The sequence below is a fragment of the Fistularia commersonii genome, chromosome 23, assembly GCF_037954325.1.
Source record: "Fistularia commersonii isolate RoL2024-O1a breed Wild chromosome 23, RoL_Fcom_v1.0, whole genome shotgun sequence".
Lineage (NCBI taxonomy): Eukaryota > Metazoa > Chordata > Actinopteri > Syngnathiformes > Fistulariidae > Fistularia > Fistularia commersonii.
Genome location: NC_141306.1, coordinates 9,302,913 through 9,321,596, shown reverse-complemented (window position 1 = coordinate 9,321,596; position 18,684 = coordinate 9,302,913). Strand labels below are relative to the sequence as shown.

At 46.7% G+C, this 18,684-nt stretch overlaps 1 protein-coding gene across 6 annotated transcripts in view; it reads left to right on the top strand.

Annotated features, from left to right (window-relative positions):
- Window positions 1–11,706: 11,706 nt before the first annotated feature.
- Window positions 11,707–18,684, top strand: part of nfixb (nuclear factor I/Xb) — a 132,374-nt gene continuing 125,396 nt past the window's right edge. For 4 of the 6 annotated variants that reach the window (XM_086170276.1, XM_086170271.1, XM_086170274.1 and 1 more), the window contains exon 1: window positions 11,858–12,198. In XM_086170276.1, the coding sequence (XP_086026402.1) occupies window positions 12,196–12,198 (3 nt within the window). In that variant the 5' untranslated portion in view covers window positions 11,858–12,195. The other 2 variants (XM_086170277.1, XM_086170269.1) reach the window with 1 other exon arrangement.

Sequence of the window (18,684 nt, the reverse complement as noted above, 5' to 3'; positions counted from 1 at the left end):
GCACTGCGAAGGTCTCAGAGCGCCAGCGAGCGTACACCTGTCAAAGGTCACGCTTTTCAACTTCCATCCAAACTTTTACAAACTGAAAATGGCCGCTTTCCTCCAACCCCCTTCCCCCCCTCCTCCTTGTCACTTTCATCCCCTCCACCCCCCCATGAAACCGCAAATTGTGTCCAGATTTTCACACATAATAACTCCCGTGTTTTTTTCCCGGCCGTTTTGGAGCCGAAACAATTACAAACAAACCTTAATTACACGGCCTCTCTCGGCTAATGGATCTGAGTAGGAAAGACAAGAAAATAAAAGGTTTCCAACCTCCCCGCCACCCCCACCACCCCCAAATCCCCCTCCCTCGGGTTATTTTAGATTGCGGGCTCATTTTCTAATTACGGCGGTTATTCTTTAAACATGCGCAGACACTTTCCCCGCTTTAATTAGAATCAGGACGCCACGAGCAGGAAGCAAAAAGGACCGACCGGCCTACGAGACGCGGGGAAAAAAAAAACCTCGGATAAATAACTGTCCGACTCACGATTATGGGATGGCCGTGTCCTCGCGGGGGTCCCGGCGGATTTACAGGTCGAGGGGAAAAGTGCGCTCCGGAGGAAGCGGCCGACGGATAAAGAAGTCAAAGCCGGGCTCATGTTGCAGTCCAGGCCGGCCGTGCCCGGCGCTGGTGGTGGCTGTGCCCAGAGGTTGTTGCCATGCAACTGATGTGGCACACACACACACACACACACACACACGGGTGCGCGCACATGAACCAACAATGGTTTGCTTTATGAGGTGCCCGCCGGTGCCATGGTAACCTCCTCGTTCTGGGCAAGACGGGCAGAACGGCGTGCCAAAAAAAACGCCACGGTCGCTTATTTTCCCCTTCCCCCGGACCGCGTTGCCCAGAAACCCCCTTTTGAAACGTATTAAGTGAAACCGGCGGGCGGACGAATTCAGGCGGGAGTGTGTGTGTGTGTGTGTGTGTGTGTGTGTGTGAGAAGGTAAACTTTGGAGTTTTTTTGTTTTTTTTTTCAGTGCATCCGGCGTTAATTTTAGTCAAGAGGGGGTGGAAAAGTGATAGTGAAACACTAGCGGGCCGCAAAACTTTATTAGCTTGCCGAGGCGGCGTGCAGGGCGGAGCCACGCGTTCAACCCGAGGCCTCGACCTGCGGCGTGAACGTGGGGGGTTACATAATGTTTTTCTTTTGCTCCCTCAGGTAGAATGAAGATTAAATGTTGTATCTGCACTCCGGTGGGATTCTGTCCATTCCCATTTTACCGGAGGGAAGGTCGTCCGTCTAGGCGTGGAGCCCGGTGCCCGGGGCCCATACTTGTGGGCTGCGTCGAGGCTGGTGACAAAAAAAAAAAAAAAAAAAAAAAAACAGCTGTAAATCACGACCGGAGGCTAGTGACTGATGCGGCGAGGGTCATGCGGGCAATTTAGGCAAACACGACAAAATGGTGAAAAAAAAAAAAAAAAAAAAAATCACCTTCAATATTTTTATATTAAAACTAGTTTATGCTCAAAATAGAAAAGCTCACATTAATTGAAATGTAAAAGCAATGCACAATTTATATTATTAATACCAAATAAGCCCCGCCTGCTGACTGGCACCATCTCAGGGGGAATTATAATTTATTACTATTATTATCATTTATTCAGTTATTAACGGGATTTTTTTGTGTTAAGGGAATTTAATTTGTATTTCAGATTTTTTTTTAATTTATTTGTAATTTGTTAAGCATGTCATTGGGTGACATGTTATCCAATAAATTAAAAACAATTTTACTTTTGTTAACCGTCGCCTCGGGCGCCGCTCTGGGTGGGGTCGGCTCCGGTAGGTGCCCTTGTGTTTTGGAAATCCCCCAAAACAAGGAATCCCCGCCGAGCGGGAGCCCATCCGGCGGTTCCATCACGCTACGATCGGCCCCGAAAAAAAGAAAGATAAAGGAAGAGGCAGGCAGAGAGTGACCCGACGGGCGAATTGATGGAGTCGGTACGATCCGTCCAGATAAAATCTCCTGTTCCACTGGATGAAGCCTGGAGCCGAAAGGGAAAAGGGCAAACCCGGAGCCGCTCTCAGACGGCCCTTTTTATTTTCTATAATAAGCATGACTAAATAAAGTCGACAATAATGCCGTCCGCATGTGAAATGACTAACTGTTTATACCACAGAAGAAAATGACTTTGGTTTGTTTTTATTATGTTCATCAGCAACAGATTTCCCTCCGGGTTGCAGGCTCACAGCGAGGAGGCCATGCCCGCCGCTGTGTGTGTGTGTGTGTGTGTGTGTGTGTGTGTGTGTGTGTGTCTGTCTGTCTGCGTATGCGCGACTCTGGGAGACATTGGATGGAGGGGCTTGTGTTTCGGCGACTCCTCCAGTATAAATAGCCCATTCTTAGCGGAGCCGGCCCGGTAGGGAACGACCCATTGATCCACGTCAAACCAAACAACTGGTGCGTGTAAATAATACAAAGTGGCGAAGAGGCCGGAGGGGTCGAGGGGGGCGACGGCAACCCGATTAACCCTTCGACGCGACGGTGACAACGCTTCTTTCGCTCAAGTGTTCTGCTGGATTTGTTGCTTTATCCTCACGGAAAGCTGACGCTCGGGCTGTGATATGTTTTGTGTGCGGCGTCTCCGTGTGGCGTTTCCTCCCGCGGTGCAAAAACATGGAGGTTCATCTGACACCCGAAATTGTCCAGAATGAGAGGTTGAATGGTCGCGTGTGTCCAAATGTAGACTTTTTGATTGACAGCTGACCTCTTGGCGTCCCGCAACCTCAATAAATGAATATAAATACAGTATATATCAGACTAGAGCACACTCATATATAGGTTGCGTGAATTTAAAAAAAAAAAAAAATGGACATTAATACGCCGTGCTTGTCTATAAGGTAGGAAAGATTCTACAGGAAAGATTTTTTTGAAAACTTTTAATAAAATAAATGACGGTAACATTCACAATGACCGGTATATAATGCAAATGCTTTTATTCAAAAGAGATACACCTCTATTTCCTTCTTCAACAGCCAGACCGATAAAATACATTTCTGCGTGTCTTTTTTCACGACGTGTGCAAAAAAGTGACCCAAAGAATAATAATAAATGCGAAACACTTTCATTTGTCCGCTGTGAAGGAAGCTGCCGTAATTACCCGATAAAAATCCATGGAAAATCAAATAGTGTGAAAAAGTAGTGGTGGTGGTAGTACGTGTGTGTCTATGTGTGTGTGTTTGTTTATATATACATATATAAAAGTATTGTCGTGCAACGGCGCCCCCTGCTTTTATTGAGACGATCCTAAATAATGTTAATGCGAGGACGATTGATGATTACAAAAAAAAAAAAATGCGAGCTGCCAGGAGAGGATGACTACGCGGAGGAAATATTCAACAGGAAATCAAAACCAAGAAGAGAGAAGTGGATTAAAAGGATGTAACAACGATGTAACTAAGACGATAAGACGGGACGGGATTATGAGCCGGTTCAGGTCTTAGATTGGCTTTTTCAGAGAAATCAGTGTTTTCAGGTTTGAAAGATGCTGCACCTCGGGGGTTTTACTTCCAACTTAAGGGCTCAAGAGATTTCTGGAGAGGATTTTTATCAATCAACGGATATTTTCGGAGGATCTGCTCCACCTGCCGATATTCCAGCGTCTCTCGAACCTTAAATCCAGGACCTCGGGGTTTCTCTGGTCACCGCGGTGCCATTTACGAGAACTACGTATTTAAAGTCTGAAAATAAGCTTCGCTTTTTACCGTCGAAGCCGTTCTTTCACCTTCACATAGCCTTATTTCAGAGTTTATCTGAATGTTCAACCCTCTGTTTCAAAACGTCTTCAAATATCGCTTTGTTAGATATTTTCTCCCAAAAAATGAATCGGTTTCATTTCACTTTTAATTCATTCAAACTCATCCACACAGATCTCTTTCCTGGTTTTATTTTGAGAATTATTTCGCGATAATAGCAATATTTACTAAGCATTTGCAGCCAAAACAACCATCTTAACCACAGAAGGTCTTTCCTACTTGAGGCTATCAGACTTTTTAATTCCTCTCCATTCAGATGCAGGGAATATCAAAATCTTAAACCATAAAAAAAAAAAAATCTCACCCACTTACTGTAAATCGCAATAATTCATCTGTATATATATTCATAACTGTGCAATATTTCATTTCAGAACAGCTGCATGTATTTTTTCATACTCTTATGCCCTCCGTGACCTTAAGACACTTTATAGCCTTGACTTGTTACTTAGACATTTTATAGTTTTATTTGTATTTCTTATTCTCCCCCCTTTTTTATACTGTTTATATAATTTCCTACTATTTACTATTGCTATGTTTTACTTGAAACTCTCGCACAACAATTTCTGTCGGGATAGATAAAGTTATTTTTATTCTTATTCTTATTCTTATTCTTAACACTTATTAATGCCTCTATGAGTGTGTTATAAGTATACACTATATATGTCAACCAATATGTTAAACCCACTTTATTTATTTATTTCTTATCTTTTTAATTTTAACTTGAATTTTACAAGTATATCTAATTTTCCCTTTGCACAGATTTTATTCCGCCCCAAGCTTTGGCCGTCTTGATTGACATGACCTGGACGGGGATGAGTGACAGGCATCTTGGTGTATCTGCGAGGTCAAGGTGTGTATCGTCTGCGAGTGCACGGAATCACGTGCAACCCCGCGGGAGCGTGCACGCAGGCATGCGTTCTCACACGGTTTTGCTCACCGGTCCGATCACGCACACGGCTGCAAAAGAGCTGTCGGACCAGCGAAGCCAGAAATGCAGCTGCTTGGAGAGAGTGTGTATGTGTGTGTGTTTGGAAGGAGAGGACACACACACGCACCAGAGCATATATCTAGTATCGAGACACACATACGTAAATCCACGTGGTACCCATCGCTTCAAGAGTACTTCAAAAGTAGATCAAATAGTACTTCGGTGTACTTTGCTATCTGGGAGTCTTCCTCCCTTAATGCCATTTTTTTCAACCCCTTGAATCTTAATCACAAGATGATTTGTGGTGAACGCATTCCTCCGTCACAAGATATATGGGTCTTCTCCCGCAGGATGAAAGTTTTTTTTTAATTAAAACCTGTTTTGCCTTCAGAGGAAAGGATTCAGATTTGTATTTTTTTAATCAAGCCGATGAGACTCCGCGTCCTGATTTTTTTTTTTATTTGGTTTGTTTTGTCGTCATCGCCTTAAATCCGAAACCCCCTCCGCTGTTTACCGATGCCGGATACGCACAAACACACACACACACGACCTCGGTGGCTCAGACGCCACCTTCCCCGCCTGACCTTCATCCTCTCCGACAAACATCCACGGCTAATTTATTCGGGGGCTCCCGCGTATTGACAGCATCAATCGCGCCGATCTCTCGGTAGACCGCCGCTTTATTATCCCCCCCCCACCCCCGTCCGTCCCCTCTCCGCCCAGCGTGGCGGCTGGCGTTGATCACAGAGGCGTCTGGAGGCCTGACACAGTTTGCAAACCCGTGGGTTCCCCGCTCGGTGCCAGCCTGCTGCGCTCGCCGCTCGCTATGTAGGCCAGAGCTAGACCTTCTGCCTGGGTGGGAACGCGGAAGGAGGGAGGGGGGGGGGAAGCGAGGGAGGGACGGCGGCCAGCTATGGGGCCCCGTGTAGGGATGCGGGAGAGGCGAGGGGGGGGGGGTGGGGTTACAGGGTGCTAGGGGAGGGGGGGCACCGGCTGGGCAGGGCTGGCAAAGGAGCAGCTCTCCATCTGTGGACGCACAGCCGCTCTGCCCCGTGACTCACACACAGCAGCCCCCCCCACCCACCCACCCACCCAGGTCTTGTTGTTATTCTCCCGTTTCTTTCATTTACGCGGAAAATGGCGTCAGAGCGACCGGAGCCCGGTAGACAAGCCTGGTTCTCCCTGGTATCTCCATCCCGGAGGTGTACGTGTTGATGGGGAGGGTGTCCGGGTTCCTCCGCACCCGAGACGGCGCTTTGCAATGTAACAGGGTGTGTGGAGGGTGGAGGAGGGAGCCAGACTGATAATGGGAATAACCAATAATCGGTTTAGGGATTTATCAGTTGGTATTCTCGTGATTAGAGACAGATGGCTGATGAGAATGAACAATAATGAAGATTCCATAGATAGTAGATAAATGGATGGATGGATGGATGGATGGATGGATGGATGGATGGATGGATGGATGGATGGATGGATAGATAGATAGATAGATAGATAGATAGATAGATAGATAGAAAGAGGGGGATGGATAGATAGATAGATAGATAGATAGATAGATAGATAGATAGATAGATAGATAGATAGATAGATAGATAGATAGATAGATAGATAGATAGATAGGTAAAAAGCAAAAAGAAAAAATATACAAAGAAACATTCAACATCCTGGTTTTATGTTGTGTTCTGTCTCCTTCTGACCTCTGACCTCTGACCTCCTGACCCACATCTCACACTTCCTGCCCTAAGAACGGGATTTCCTTTCTGTCTTTTGAAGAACTGTTCTCTCCATCCCAGGACAGACACTCCTCAACACCCCCCCCCCCCCCCCCCCCCCCCCCACACACACACACACACACCCTTCCTCCATCTCCCGTCTCCTCCGCCGCCATCTCCCTCCTCGGACTCTCCTCCTCTCACGCTCTCCTCGCCGCACAGATGTCTGGCTCGCTCCGCAACAGCTGTCCCGCCATGTGCCACCACCAAGTGTTGCCTGCGACTGGAGGGCCTTGTGTGTATGCGTGCATGCACGCATGTGCACGTGCATGTGTGTGTGTGTGTGTATGTCATGAATATTCATGCCCTCTTGGATGCGCCGCCTGCAGACCCCACCCATAGAAACAATTGCAAAAAAGGATACAGGGATGCTGGGGAAAAGGAACAGGGGGTCCGGGGGGGGGTAGCGAGGAGTCCAGGGGCGAGGTGGCGGTGGAGGGGGGAAAGTGGGGGACGCGAGGGGGTGCTACTGGAGTCTTGGGGGGCAGGAGGGGGGCAAAAGACAGGAGATAGAAGATAGGACGTGGAGCGGAGAGGGGGGTCGGGGTAGCGGGGCATCTAAGCGGACCGAGGCTCTAGTGGCTCTTCGTCGCTCTTTCATGGAGAGCCAGGAAAAGAGATTATACCAAACCCTGCTTTCTCCTATAGCGGGTTGTTGGGAAGGGAGGACGAAGAGGAGGAGGTGGTGAGGGTGCAGATGGGTGGGGGTTCCTCTTCGGTTCTCATTTCCCCTGCAGGTGACACACACACTCCCGGCTGGACCAGAGCGCATCACATCCGCTCCCTCCTGGGGGGGGGAAGAGGAGGAGATGCGCTGGTTGTGATGAAACACGATATTGCTTCCATTGAAACTCTAAATAGAGATTTGCAAAGGGGAGATCGCTTGGGGTCTACGCCATGACCACCCCCCCAACACCACCATCACTCCCCGGTGGAGGTTTGTGTGTGTGTGTGTGTGTGTGTAGGGGGATGCTGAGCTCTGTGTCACAGGGAGATCACCCACCACCCACCCATGTGAGGTGTGCTTGCACACTCGCCGCACTTGAGTGAACACCTCCCTGAAAACACACTCACACACACACATCTGCGGAATGCATTTAGACACAGGACCCCCACCCCACACACACACACACACACACACACACACACACCACACAGACAAACAGTGAGTTAATCAGACCTATAAACCCTCCTTGCCGGTGCAAGATAAGCAGTGCGCTGCTAGCCCTGTCCTCCCGAGAGCAGCGCTCCTCTAGCCCTGCCGTGGCGCCGCCTGATAAGGCAGGGGTGTGTGGGACACCCTGAGAGATCCAAGTAGGCGCGCGTGTGCACACACACACACACACACACTCACACAAAGGCCCACTCAGCATCAGTTTGCCAAATCCTCTCCTGAGCCAATCAGTGGTCGGCAGGGCCCCGGGGAGCTCCACCAATCAGCTCTCTCCATCAGGTGTTGTTAAGCGCTCAGCCTGCAGGTGAATGCATTAGCCGCTCGCACATGTGTGTGTATGTGTGTGTATGTGTGTGTGTGTGTGTGTGTGAGGAGCCATGCCAACCTTGACAAGAGTTACAAGAGTTAAATCAATGTTTCGGACACCTGTTATTACGCCGCCGTAGCACAAGATTGTAGGTCTCGACGGATGAACAATTAATACAGATGTGAAATATGACCTCCGACCTCCTGTGGGACCCCCTCCGACCCCCGACCCCCCCAACGGAGGGGTCAGAACGCCGGGGATCCCTCATTTCACTCTTCTAAGCGATCACTCGATCGGCCATCAGATTGAAGCTTCCATCCCTGATCAATAACCGGCACGTCTGAAGGCTTTATCCTGCTCCTTGACGCACCCTCTAAGGGGGCTTTGGGTAAATTACATCCACCGATTAATCCCCGAAAAAAAAGGAGTTTCTGTTTTTTTGTTTTTTTTGGGGCAGATTTCTCAAAAGGTGCGGATACATTTTCACACCGGAAAGGCCGACTCTTAGCTGTGGAGTTATAACATAGTAATTAACTATAATTAGCAACTACTTCATTGCATCCAAAGGAAATGAATCTGTGTGTGTGTGTGTGTGTGCGTGTGTGTGTGTGCATGTGTGTGTGTGTGTGTGTTTGTGTGTGTGTGTGTGTGTGTGTTTGCCAATCACCCATTCACTCAGAGCTCACCCTGTGTTTCTGATGCAAAAGCTGCACCGCTCTTCTCTTAACGTTATATCACCTCCTCACCCTTTCCCTAAACTTCTATTTACCGATTTTAAAAACATTTTCTTATTTCAATTTAAATGTCTTCTTTTTTTATTTATTTATCTATTTTTAATTGAAATCTATGCCACCCCGTCTGCCCCAGGGCTGACCTTCCACTGGAGGCACGGTGCAGGCCCGCAGCAGGCTTGTTTGTGTGTGTGTGTGTGAGTATGTGTGTGCGCGCGTGTGCGTGTGTGTGTGTGTGTGTGTGTGTGTGTGTGTGTGTGTGGTGGTCTTCCTTCATCGAGATTAACCCGTAAAGCACTTTCTCCAAGCCAAAATCAACACCCCTCCTCCTCTTCCCCCCCCAACTCGGACCGTCCGCCAGTTAGGGAACTTTTGTTTCTTCGCTGGCGTGAAGATCCGTCCAACACACACACACACACACACACACACACACACACACACACACACACACACACCCGTGTGTGCGCAGAGAGTAGAGAGGAAAGCCCCAAAACGCTCTTTTCTCAGAGAGGAGAGTTTTCTTTATGCGCATTTTCCGCTTTACGCGCGCCTCCGGTACCGGTGTGTCAGAAGAGCGCAGAAAAACCGGGAGGTAAATAGAAAACTAAAAACAAACAAAAAAAAAACTCGGTTTGAGGCGATTTGCGCCACTTTGACCCCGTTTTATTCTATTAAGCGGGTTTTAGCGGGTCCGGGAGACGCCGCGAAAGGCGCTGACCCAGTTTCTGCGCCAAAAGCACCGGGGGCTCAGACGCACGGAGCCTTGGCGAAAACGTTATATTAAAAATAAATATCCGAATACAAAAAAAAAAAAAAGTATAAATAAATTAATAAAATGAAAAAATAAAACACAAATATATGATACATATAAATATACCCCCGCGTTTTTTATACTTTAAATTTGACGCAAACAGTCCGATACATCCAGGCCGCACACACGAAATACAAATAAATAAACCAATACGTAAGTAATAAATCAAGTAAATAATTCGTTTCTTTTTTTATTGTTTATTTCAAGACAAGGCCTAGATTTAAGGTCAAACATCAGGTCAGAGAGTTTTCCTTCACACCTTTTGACAACGATTTATATAATCTGGATTACAGCGAGGCCGGATTATGGATAATCCGGATGTTGGCCGAAATTTAAAGATTTTTTAATATGTATGTGTGTGTGTGTGTGTGTGTGTGTGTATGTATGTATATGTATATATATATATATGTATATGTATACACACACACACACACATATATATATATACACACACACACATATATATATATACATTATCATGATATCATGCTATAAATTTTAGCGTTTACAATTTTTTTATCAAGTCAATTTAAAAAAAAAGAAATTCTGCAATATTATTACAGCATATTTATAAGATGACATTGTGGCCAGATAATAATATATTCATTACCATAAATGTGATGCACATCCAATTTTTGTTGCATCCTCAGCTGCTAATTTCCCCAAAATGTGACAGGTGCTTATTTGAGTCACTTGCTGATGCAGATGTTCTCCCGTTATTGCACGTTAATTGGCAATAATGACAAAATAAGGAAATATAATGAGGATTAGAGAAAAAAAAATCAGAATTTAAAATACAATACAAATCGCTTTTTAAAAGAGGTGCTTATTAAATAGGTAACGTTTTTTATTACAAAATCATTAAGGCCTCTTCAGATAAGGTTTTATAAATCGTTTGTTACACGGTAATAAACTAAACGATTATTTCGGATCCGTGACACGCGGGTAATTTTGCGTGACGTGATTTTTATGCGTTATTAGAGTGGAAACAGGAGAACCGCATCGAATATCCGGGTGGGCTGCTTCCTCCTGGAGCTTTCCGCCGTGGGGGGGAGGGGAGGGGTGTAAAGGTTGGCTGGCCCCCATACACACACACACTCACACACACACACACACACACACACACACACACACACACACACACACACACATACACACACACACACACACACACACACATACACACACACACACAAGCACTTGACCTTAAAACACGTCACTTCCGGGATTCGCTATGCACCTGCTGAATGGGTATCAAACGACGCAAAGTCACAACTGGTCCATCCCATAATAAAAACATTAATGATAATAAAAATAGTAGTAGTAATGATAATATGTAGCATTTGAAACCACTTGGGTCCCCTTGATATTGTGTTATTACAATAAAGACTTGCAGTTACAGTGTTATTACGTGGTAATAAACGTCACAGGGGCGTTTTTCCTTCAAAATGTTTTCACCTTCAGAAATATTTAGGGTTGTTTACCCCCCAGCCCACCCCATCCCACCCCCTCCCCCATCTGTCAGCCCCAGAGCTGCCCCTGGAGTTGCCAGTGGGACCCACTAATCCCCCCCCACCCTCCACCCCACTCCGCCCCACTCCACCCCCGCGTCCACGGTTTACCCTGAGCCGGTATTTAATTCCCTTACCCCCCCCCCCCCCCTCCACCCTCCGCCCTCCACCCCCCCCAGCTGCCGCCCTGGTTTACTCACAGCAACACGACAGCCTCCGAAACCCGCTCCGGTTATTAATAATTCATCCCCCCTTCCCCCCATACAAATTTTATTTACTTAAAAAAAAATAACAACAACAACTCCCCGGGGCGTCCTCCATGCGTCCTGCAGCAGGTGCGGAGACGGAGGTGACCCCCCACGCAGAACCCCATCCACGACCCCGGACCCATCCACCCACCGACGGGACTTGTGACACCGCACCCCCCCCCCCCCCCCCCGCATACACATACACACACACACACACACACACACACACACACACACACACACACACACACACACACACCTACTCCCACCCATGTGGAACAGGTGGAGGGAAGGGAAGGAGCTCGGCACCCAGGAGGAGAAGGAGGGGTGGGGGGCTTTTTTTTTACCCCCCCCCCTCACACACACACACACACACACACACACACACACACACACACACACACACACACACACACACACACCCCTCCCCGAGCACCGGAACCGGAGCAACAGCTGATTTGTTGCGCGGCGGCGGCGGACGGCGGGGTTGGCTTACCGTCGGTGCGCAGCCGTCGGACTCACTCTGTCCCGGGCTCGGCGACCGCGGATCGGTGAACACAACCGGCTGTGTGTGTGTGTGCGTGTGTGTTCTTTTTTTTTTTTTTTTAATCCCTTCCTTCTTCCTTCCGGACGTGCAGCGCGGAGAGCTGCCCGCGCTGGGCGGCGGATGACCGGGGATCGGCGGAGCGCCGCGCACCGGGGCCGAGCACCGGAGGTCGGACGACGGCGGAGCGGCTCACCGCGCCGCGGCAGCCTCCTCTTCTTTTCCCCCTCTCTCTTTCTCTCTATTTCCGGTAGAAAGGCCGGCTCTTCTCTCTCTCCTGCACTTTTTCTTGTTTTTTCTGGAAGAACTTTTGAGAGGAAAATGGCTCTTTGAGAGTTTTTGGCACCTTTTCACCCCAAAATGGTACGTGCTGTGTAAACCAATAATCTTGTCTTTTCTTTTACATTTCTTTTCTTTGTGAACGTGTGTGTGTGTGTGTGTGTGTGTTTACAATGAAGGACAGCTCGGGTTCTTTCAAAATAAGACTTGATTTGTTAATTTTTTTTTTTCTGGAAAAATAGCACTCTCCAGTCCATGCAATTAACCCAAAATTCAAAAATTTAATTTTCAAAATTCACATCCGGCCTCCCGGACCAATCGGTGTCCAAGAACATAAGTTTTATTCTTTTTTTATTTTTTCCCCCCAGCCTTTATTAGGCCATTCATAGCTTCATATATAAAATTACCTGGATGTGCCTTCAGGTTCTGCAGATGCAGATGTCGACCCCCAGCTGCACCACCTACCGACAAAAACTTTTACCCTCCGGTGAAACTTTCCACCGTTCGATCAACCAACCGGGTGCCGTTGCGTGGAAACCGCCCCGGTCCGGGCAGAAGTCTGAGAGAGCTGACCGGGTCAACTTCCCCCCCCTCCACCTCCTCCGCTACCCTCCTTTCCTCGTTCGCCTCAGAGGCCTTTTCTTGCGTTTCCTATTTCCATCCCCACCTCGCTCTGCCAACGCCAAAACTCCCCCCCGGTGCAAAGACACGCGCTCGAACGCATGGTAAATAAATAAGTAAGCAGGTGAAATGAGTGTATACCCGGCGCATCATTAGCTCTCAGATAATGTTCTTTTTGGCTCGAAAAGGCAGTTAGGGGGAACCTCCCACACGCGGCCCCTCGGAGCCGCTCGGATGCAGCGCCGGCTTCTCGTTTTTTTGTTGTTATTTTTTTTTTTTGCACATCAACACGGAAGGTTATTAGTATGAATAATTATTTGTTTACCGGGCGTCCTGGCCGACATGGCAGCCGCTCAAGAATCTCGGTGCGGAATCCAGAACGGGCCCTCACGTGGGATTATCTCGACTTGTAGTTCTCCCGCTTACAGCGATCCAAACCCCCCCAACGCCGCCGCCGCCGCCGCCACCCCACACTTACAGTAAATACCTGCCAAGCGTGTCAGTCTGATGGTAGTTCTCCGGGAATGCTCTTGAGGGCACCACTTTAAGCCCGACTCTCTCTTTCCCTCTCTCTCCCTGACACCGAAACCCGGCTCATTGGAAATGATTTATACCCCTGGAACTTTATTTGATATTTTTCTGCGGAGGGGAAAAGTGTCCAAGGACACGTGTTTGCTCCCAAATCACACTTTACTCAATATAAATGAAGAGCTTTCTAATGAGCCTGGATGTCAGATGGAGACGTGTTTTTGAGTGTTTACTTATACTTTAAGGAGAAATGGGCAGTGGAGGCTGAGGCTGATTTATACTGCAGTGTGTGTAAGAGTTTGGGCTTACGTGTGTGTGTGTGTGTGTGTGTGTGTTTGCATCTCATAAGTTAAAAAATTACATAAAGTTTTTATAAGGGCATTTGTATGTCTCTCTCGCAAACACACTCTATGATTGTGTGTGCTTCTCATAAGTTAAAAAATGACAACATAAAGTTCTTCCCAGGGCATTTCTATCGCTCTCTGTTTATGTGTGTGTGTGTGTGTGTGTGTGTGTATGTGTATGTGTTTGCTTACATCTCAGAGAATTGAGAAGAAATTGCATGAGACACACAATAAAGCATTTGTATTTTTCTCTTCATAGTTATCTATGTGGTTGTGTGTGTGCGTGCGTGTGTGTGTGTGTGTGTGTGTGTGTGTGCGCCACATCCATTTAATGTCAAGAAGGAATTGCATGAAGGGGTTATTTGGGCATATATATATATATGTTTCTGTGTGTATGTGTGTGTGTGTGTGTCCATGCATTTAATACGTTTAAAAATTGATAACACAAAGAGCTTTTTTGAGCATATATATATGTGTGTGTGTGTAGGTGTGTGTGTGTGAGTGCATATGCATATTAGAAGTTAAGAGGGAATTTTGTTATATGAAGAACTTGATTAGGCATTTCTGTGTGTGTGTGTTTGCATATGCTTAAGTTGAGAAGGAACTGCATGAAGTGTTTAGTCAGGCATGAATAAGTGTGTGTATGTGTGTGTTTGTCGGTGTGTGAATGTGCGTACATTCGACCAGATGATGGTCAAAAAAAAAAGCTGTGCGAGCGTGTCTGCGTGTGTCATGTGTGCACGTAATTCACCATATGATGATCAAACAAGCCGTATGTGTGTGTGTGTGTGTGTGTGTGTTATATCTCCCTCTTGGTCTTGGCTGCCAGTGATGTCATCCCTCAACGTATACAGAATATTATGCCATTATGTTTGTCTTGGCCTCGATGTCTCTCTGGAAAAATAAATCGGCCTTCCAGCAGGCCGTGATCGCTTCGGCGGCGTGTCGTCATTTAAAGACGGAAACTCTGATAGACGGTCAAACTGCATAAATATTAGAACGGCGAGTCCAGATGGATTCGGGAAGCGACTTTTGAGGATTTTTTTTTTTTTTTGTTTGTTTTCTTCCAGAGCTGCGTTGACTGTTTTAGCATGTTGGCTAACGGGATCCTGTTGTTTGGCACAACGATGCAGGTTTAACTCGGTGTAAAGGAGCGGTTGAGAGGGCCAGTCTGGTGACCTGCTGTTGCGAGTAACCGACTCACAACAGCAACCGAGGGAAACAATACAACATGGCGTCGGTTTAACCAGGGCGAAGAATTCTCCGTCCGTACGGCGCCATTTTTAATGCTGCCTACTGCGCTGCCTCCTCCTCAGTATATCCATGTTTGTTGTTCCCTCGGAAATCGTAACTCTGGTGAACTCTGACCTCTGCACTGTCCCCTGATGGATGTATCACTTAACAACCCCTTGGCAGTATGGATTATTGATCTGCGTGTTTGTTATGCTACAGCAGGATGTTGTAGCATGTAGCATGTAGCATGTAGCGTGCTGTAGTTGCGGAAGTGACCACGGTTACTTAACGAAGTTAGCAGACACACAGGGGAAGCATTCGAGCTGTGGTACATCCCATCGGGAAGCCACTGAGGTTATAGTAGCATATAAATAGTCTGCTAAATTGAATATTAAGCTAATGCTGGAGAGCTTCCATGATCTTCTGGGTAGCTTCCTCTGCTTTGTGTTGGCTGCCAGTCCGGGGTATTGAAATATCAAACAGTTGGCCCGGAAAGCTCCCCTCCACATTTTAAAATGTGAAGGGAACACGTGGAAACCGAAGGGTTAGATTAGACTCACTTGTTCCCAGCGCGGCGCCCCGCCGTGCGTCCGCAGGGTCGATTTGTCGATGCGATGGAAATCGCCGCTCGACAGGGCTGGACGCTCGATGGCTGCGCCAGGAGGTGAACCAAAAAAGAATATATATACAGGCAGGCCGCCTACGACTGCACGGACGCTTCCTGGCTGCAGTGAACGCTTCGCTTGCCGACTGTCAGCACGCGGATTTCGAAACTGGAGCCAACATGGCAGCCGGTCCGTAAACTCTCTGCAGCTCGTCCCGGCAAAGGTCACGAGACGGGTTTCTCGGAATATCTCAAGAAAGAAATAAGCCGTGCTGTTTCGGAGCGCTTTTTCCGGTCCGACGGCAGACGTGTTACACCGCTGACGCCGATTCCCTCAAGTTTTCATACCCGTTGCTGGAGCGGCGTAACGCTGCGTGATGCGTTTGATGCGAGGGAACGGGGACGGCGAACGGAGACCCCGTGACACGATGGTGCAGGGTGCTCGCATTTGAATAGACAGGGAAAAGGAAGCGTGGGAATCTTGGATTCCGTGAACGTTTGCGTCCGAGGTTTATTTCAAAACAACATTCTACTTCTCAAGAAAAACATTTCTATTCCCTGATGGTTGAGGTGTGAGCCTCACAGGTAGTTCCTGGTTTTACTGACACTTTCGCCTTTCTTTTAATACGATGGGACTCAAGGGAGTTCTTTCTGTCATGTATGTTATGTATGTATGTGTTATGTATGTATGTATTCTGTTATGTATGTATGTGAATACGAATATACAGTTTGTAGGTTTGTATATGCACATACAGGACTGTCTCAGAAAATTGTATTGTGATAAAATTCTTTGTCTTCTGTAATGCAATTACAAAAACAAAAATGTCAAACATTCTGGATTCATTACAAATCAACTGAAATATTGCAAGCCTTTTATTATTTTAATATTGCTGATTATGGCTTACATTTCAAGAAAACTCAAAAATCCCATCTCAAAATATTAGAATATCATGAAAAAGTAATTTTTGTTTTATCTAATTGATAAAGAACTTTTTCACAATATTCTAGTTTTCTGAGACAGTCCTGTATGTACACACATACACTCCAAAAATCTGTGCATGTATATAAATATGTACATAAATGTGTGTATGTATGTGTTTAAATATGCATATATGTGAATATATTCATACGTATACATATACATATTGACATACATTTGTTTATATTTAAGTATTTATGTACATATGTGTATATATACACCCTTGTATGCGTATATATAGATGGATATATACATACATTCATATATCCATGAATTCAATATATACAGTCATTCACATCCCATATTCATATGCACATACTAAACATAGACAAACATGTGACTATGTTTACACATGTATTGTGCCTGCATGTATGAATGTATGCACACACACACACACACACACACACACACACACACACACACACACACATATACATGCACACGCACGTACACTGAAGCATGTTTGGCACCATTTGGTATCAAATGTGCTGTCCCTTTAAAAACAGTAATTTGAGGTAAATGGGAAACAAAACCCTCCGACTGATTAAACCAGACTGAACACAAATACAAAGTCAACAAAGATAAGACATTTTATTTATTTATTTGTTTATTTGTTTATTTGTTTATTTATTTATTTATTACTTCACTCAAGCACTATCAAATTATACAACAAACTGGTGGATCCGACTTGCATCCAAGGCTTATACACTATCATTACTCAATGCTCACTTTAGTTAGTTGTTGGTGAGACACACACACCACACACACACACACACACACACACACACACACACACACACACACACACACACACACACACACACACAAGTAGTTCGCACCCCCAGCCTTGGAGCAGAGTCTAAACCTACCTTGTTAGCGAAGGGGTCGGTATCTTTTGCCTTCCGAGTCTAATTTCGAGAAAGAAAATGTAAATAAAATAACAACACGACAACAATGCATGTATTTTCTGCCCTCACCCTCCTCTTCGGGGCGTCAATCAGGAATTAGAGGTTTTATTCATGGAACGGACCGTGCCAGCTCTTTATCACTGTGTAAACATTAGTGTATTACTTTAAGATTTTAACACTTTTCCTCCATTTTTAGAATTATTTTGATAATCTGGCAGCAAACTGACGGCTTAAATAAAAAAAAAAAACGACCAGTGGCGAGCCCCAGAAACAAACCAGCGCCCCCAAAACAAACACACACACACACACACCCACACACACACACCTTTAATTACAACCCCCTGTCTCTCATCCCTCACCTCCTTTACGCAGGTGTAGAATATCACATTTTCCCAGCGTTTCTCCCTGAGGTGGCGCTGGCTCGCGCTCACACGACTTAAATTTTCCCCTTTCATATTCCCCCGCACCTTTTTAATTTTTTTTCGATTTTTTTTTTTTATTTCAACAAACAAGCCCCCCCCCCCCCCAACCCCCCCGCCCAGCGCCTCCCTCCCTCCCTTTGATGCGCGTGCCACATCTGCACGGGTTTGTTAGCTTATTAGCGGGCGAAGAATGAGGATACAATTAGGGCTGAATAAAAGTGGGCAGAATCGAAGTTGCGCGTCGCGGAAGAAGAGGATGAAGAAGAAGAAGGAGAAGAAGGAGGGAAGTCTGTTGAGCTCCTCCAGTCGTTGTTGCAGATGATTAGGACGCGGCGGCGGCATGATCAGAGGGCCGCTAATCAGGGATTTTGACTATACCCGCCTCTGAAGGATTGTAGTGTATTCAGGACTGCACAGACCCAGGTGGGTTCTGTGTATGAACCACAGAATGAGAAAGGCAGGAAACAAGGTGGGCTGTATGTGTGTGTGTGAGTGTGTGAGCTCTGATTAATCCGAAGCTGTGAAAGGCAGCCAACTCCGGCATCCCCACTCGGCAGCCGAGGCGCGGGAGCGGCGTGGAGGTGGTGTCGGCGGGCCCTTGTGTGTCAACCCGAGCGTAGATGTGTTCCTGATGTGGTGTAGCAACGTGTCCCGATGGACCCCGGCAATGGACACCCGTGTGATTATTCATTCATTCATTCTCTATGCTGCTTATCCTGCAACGAAGCGGGGATGGGGGCGGAGCCTGGGGGCGGAGCCTAGAGGCGGCGTTCTCCCTGGATCAATGGCGGAACCACATATGGAGACGCTCAAACGTTCACTCTTTCTCATGACAGGGTGAATGGTTGGTGGTCCGGGGCCCAATGACGGCCGGGATTGGCTCCAACCCCACTTGCGACCATGAGCGTAGCTTAGCATTATAACCCATGAG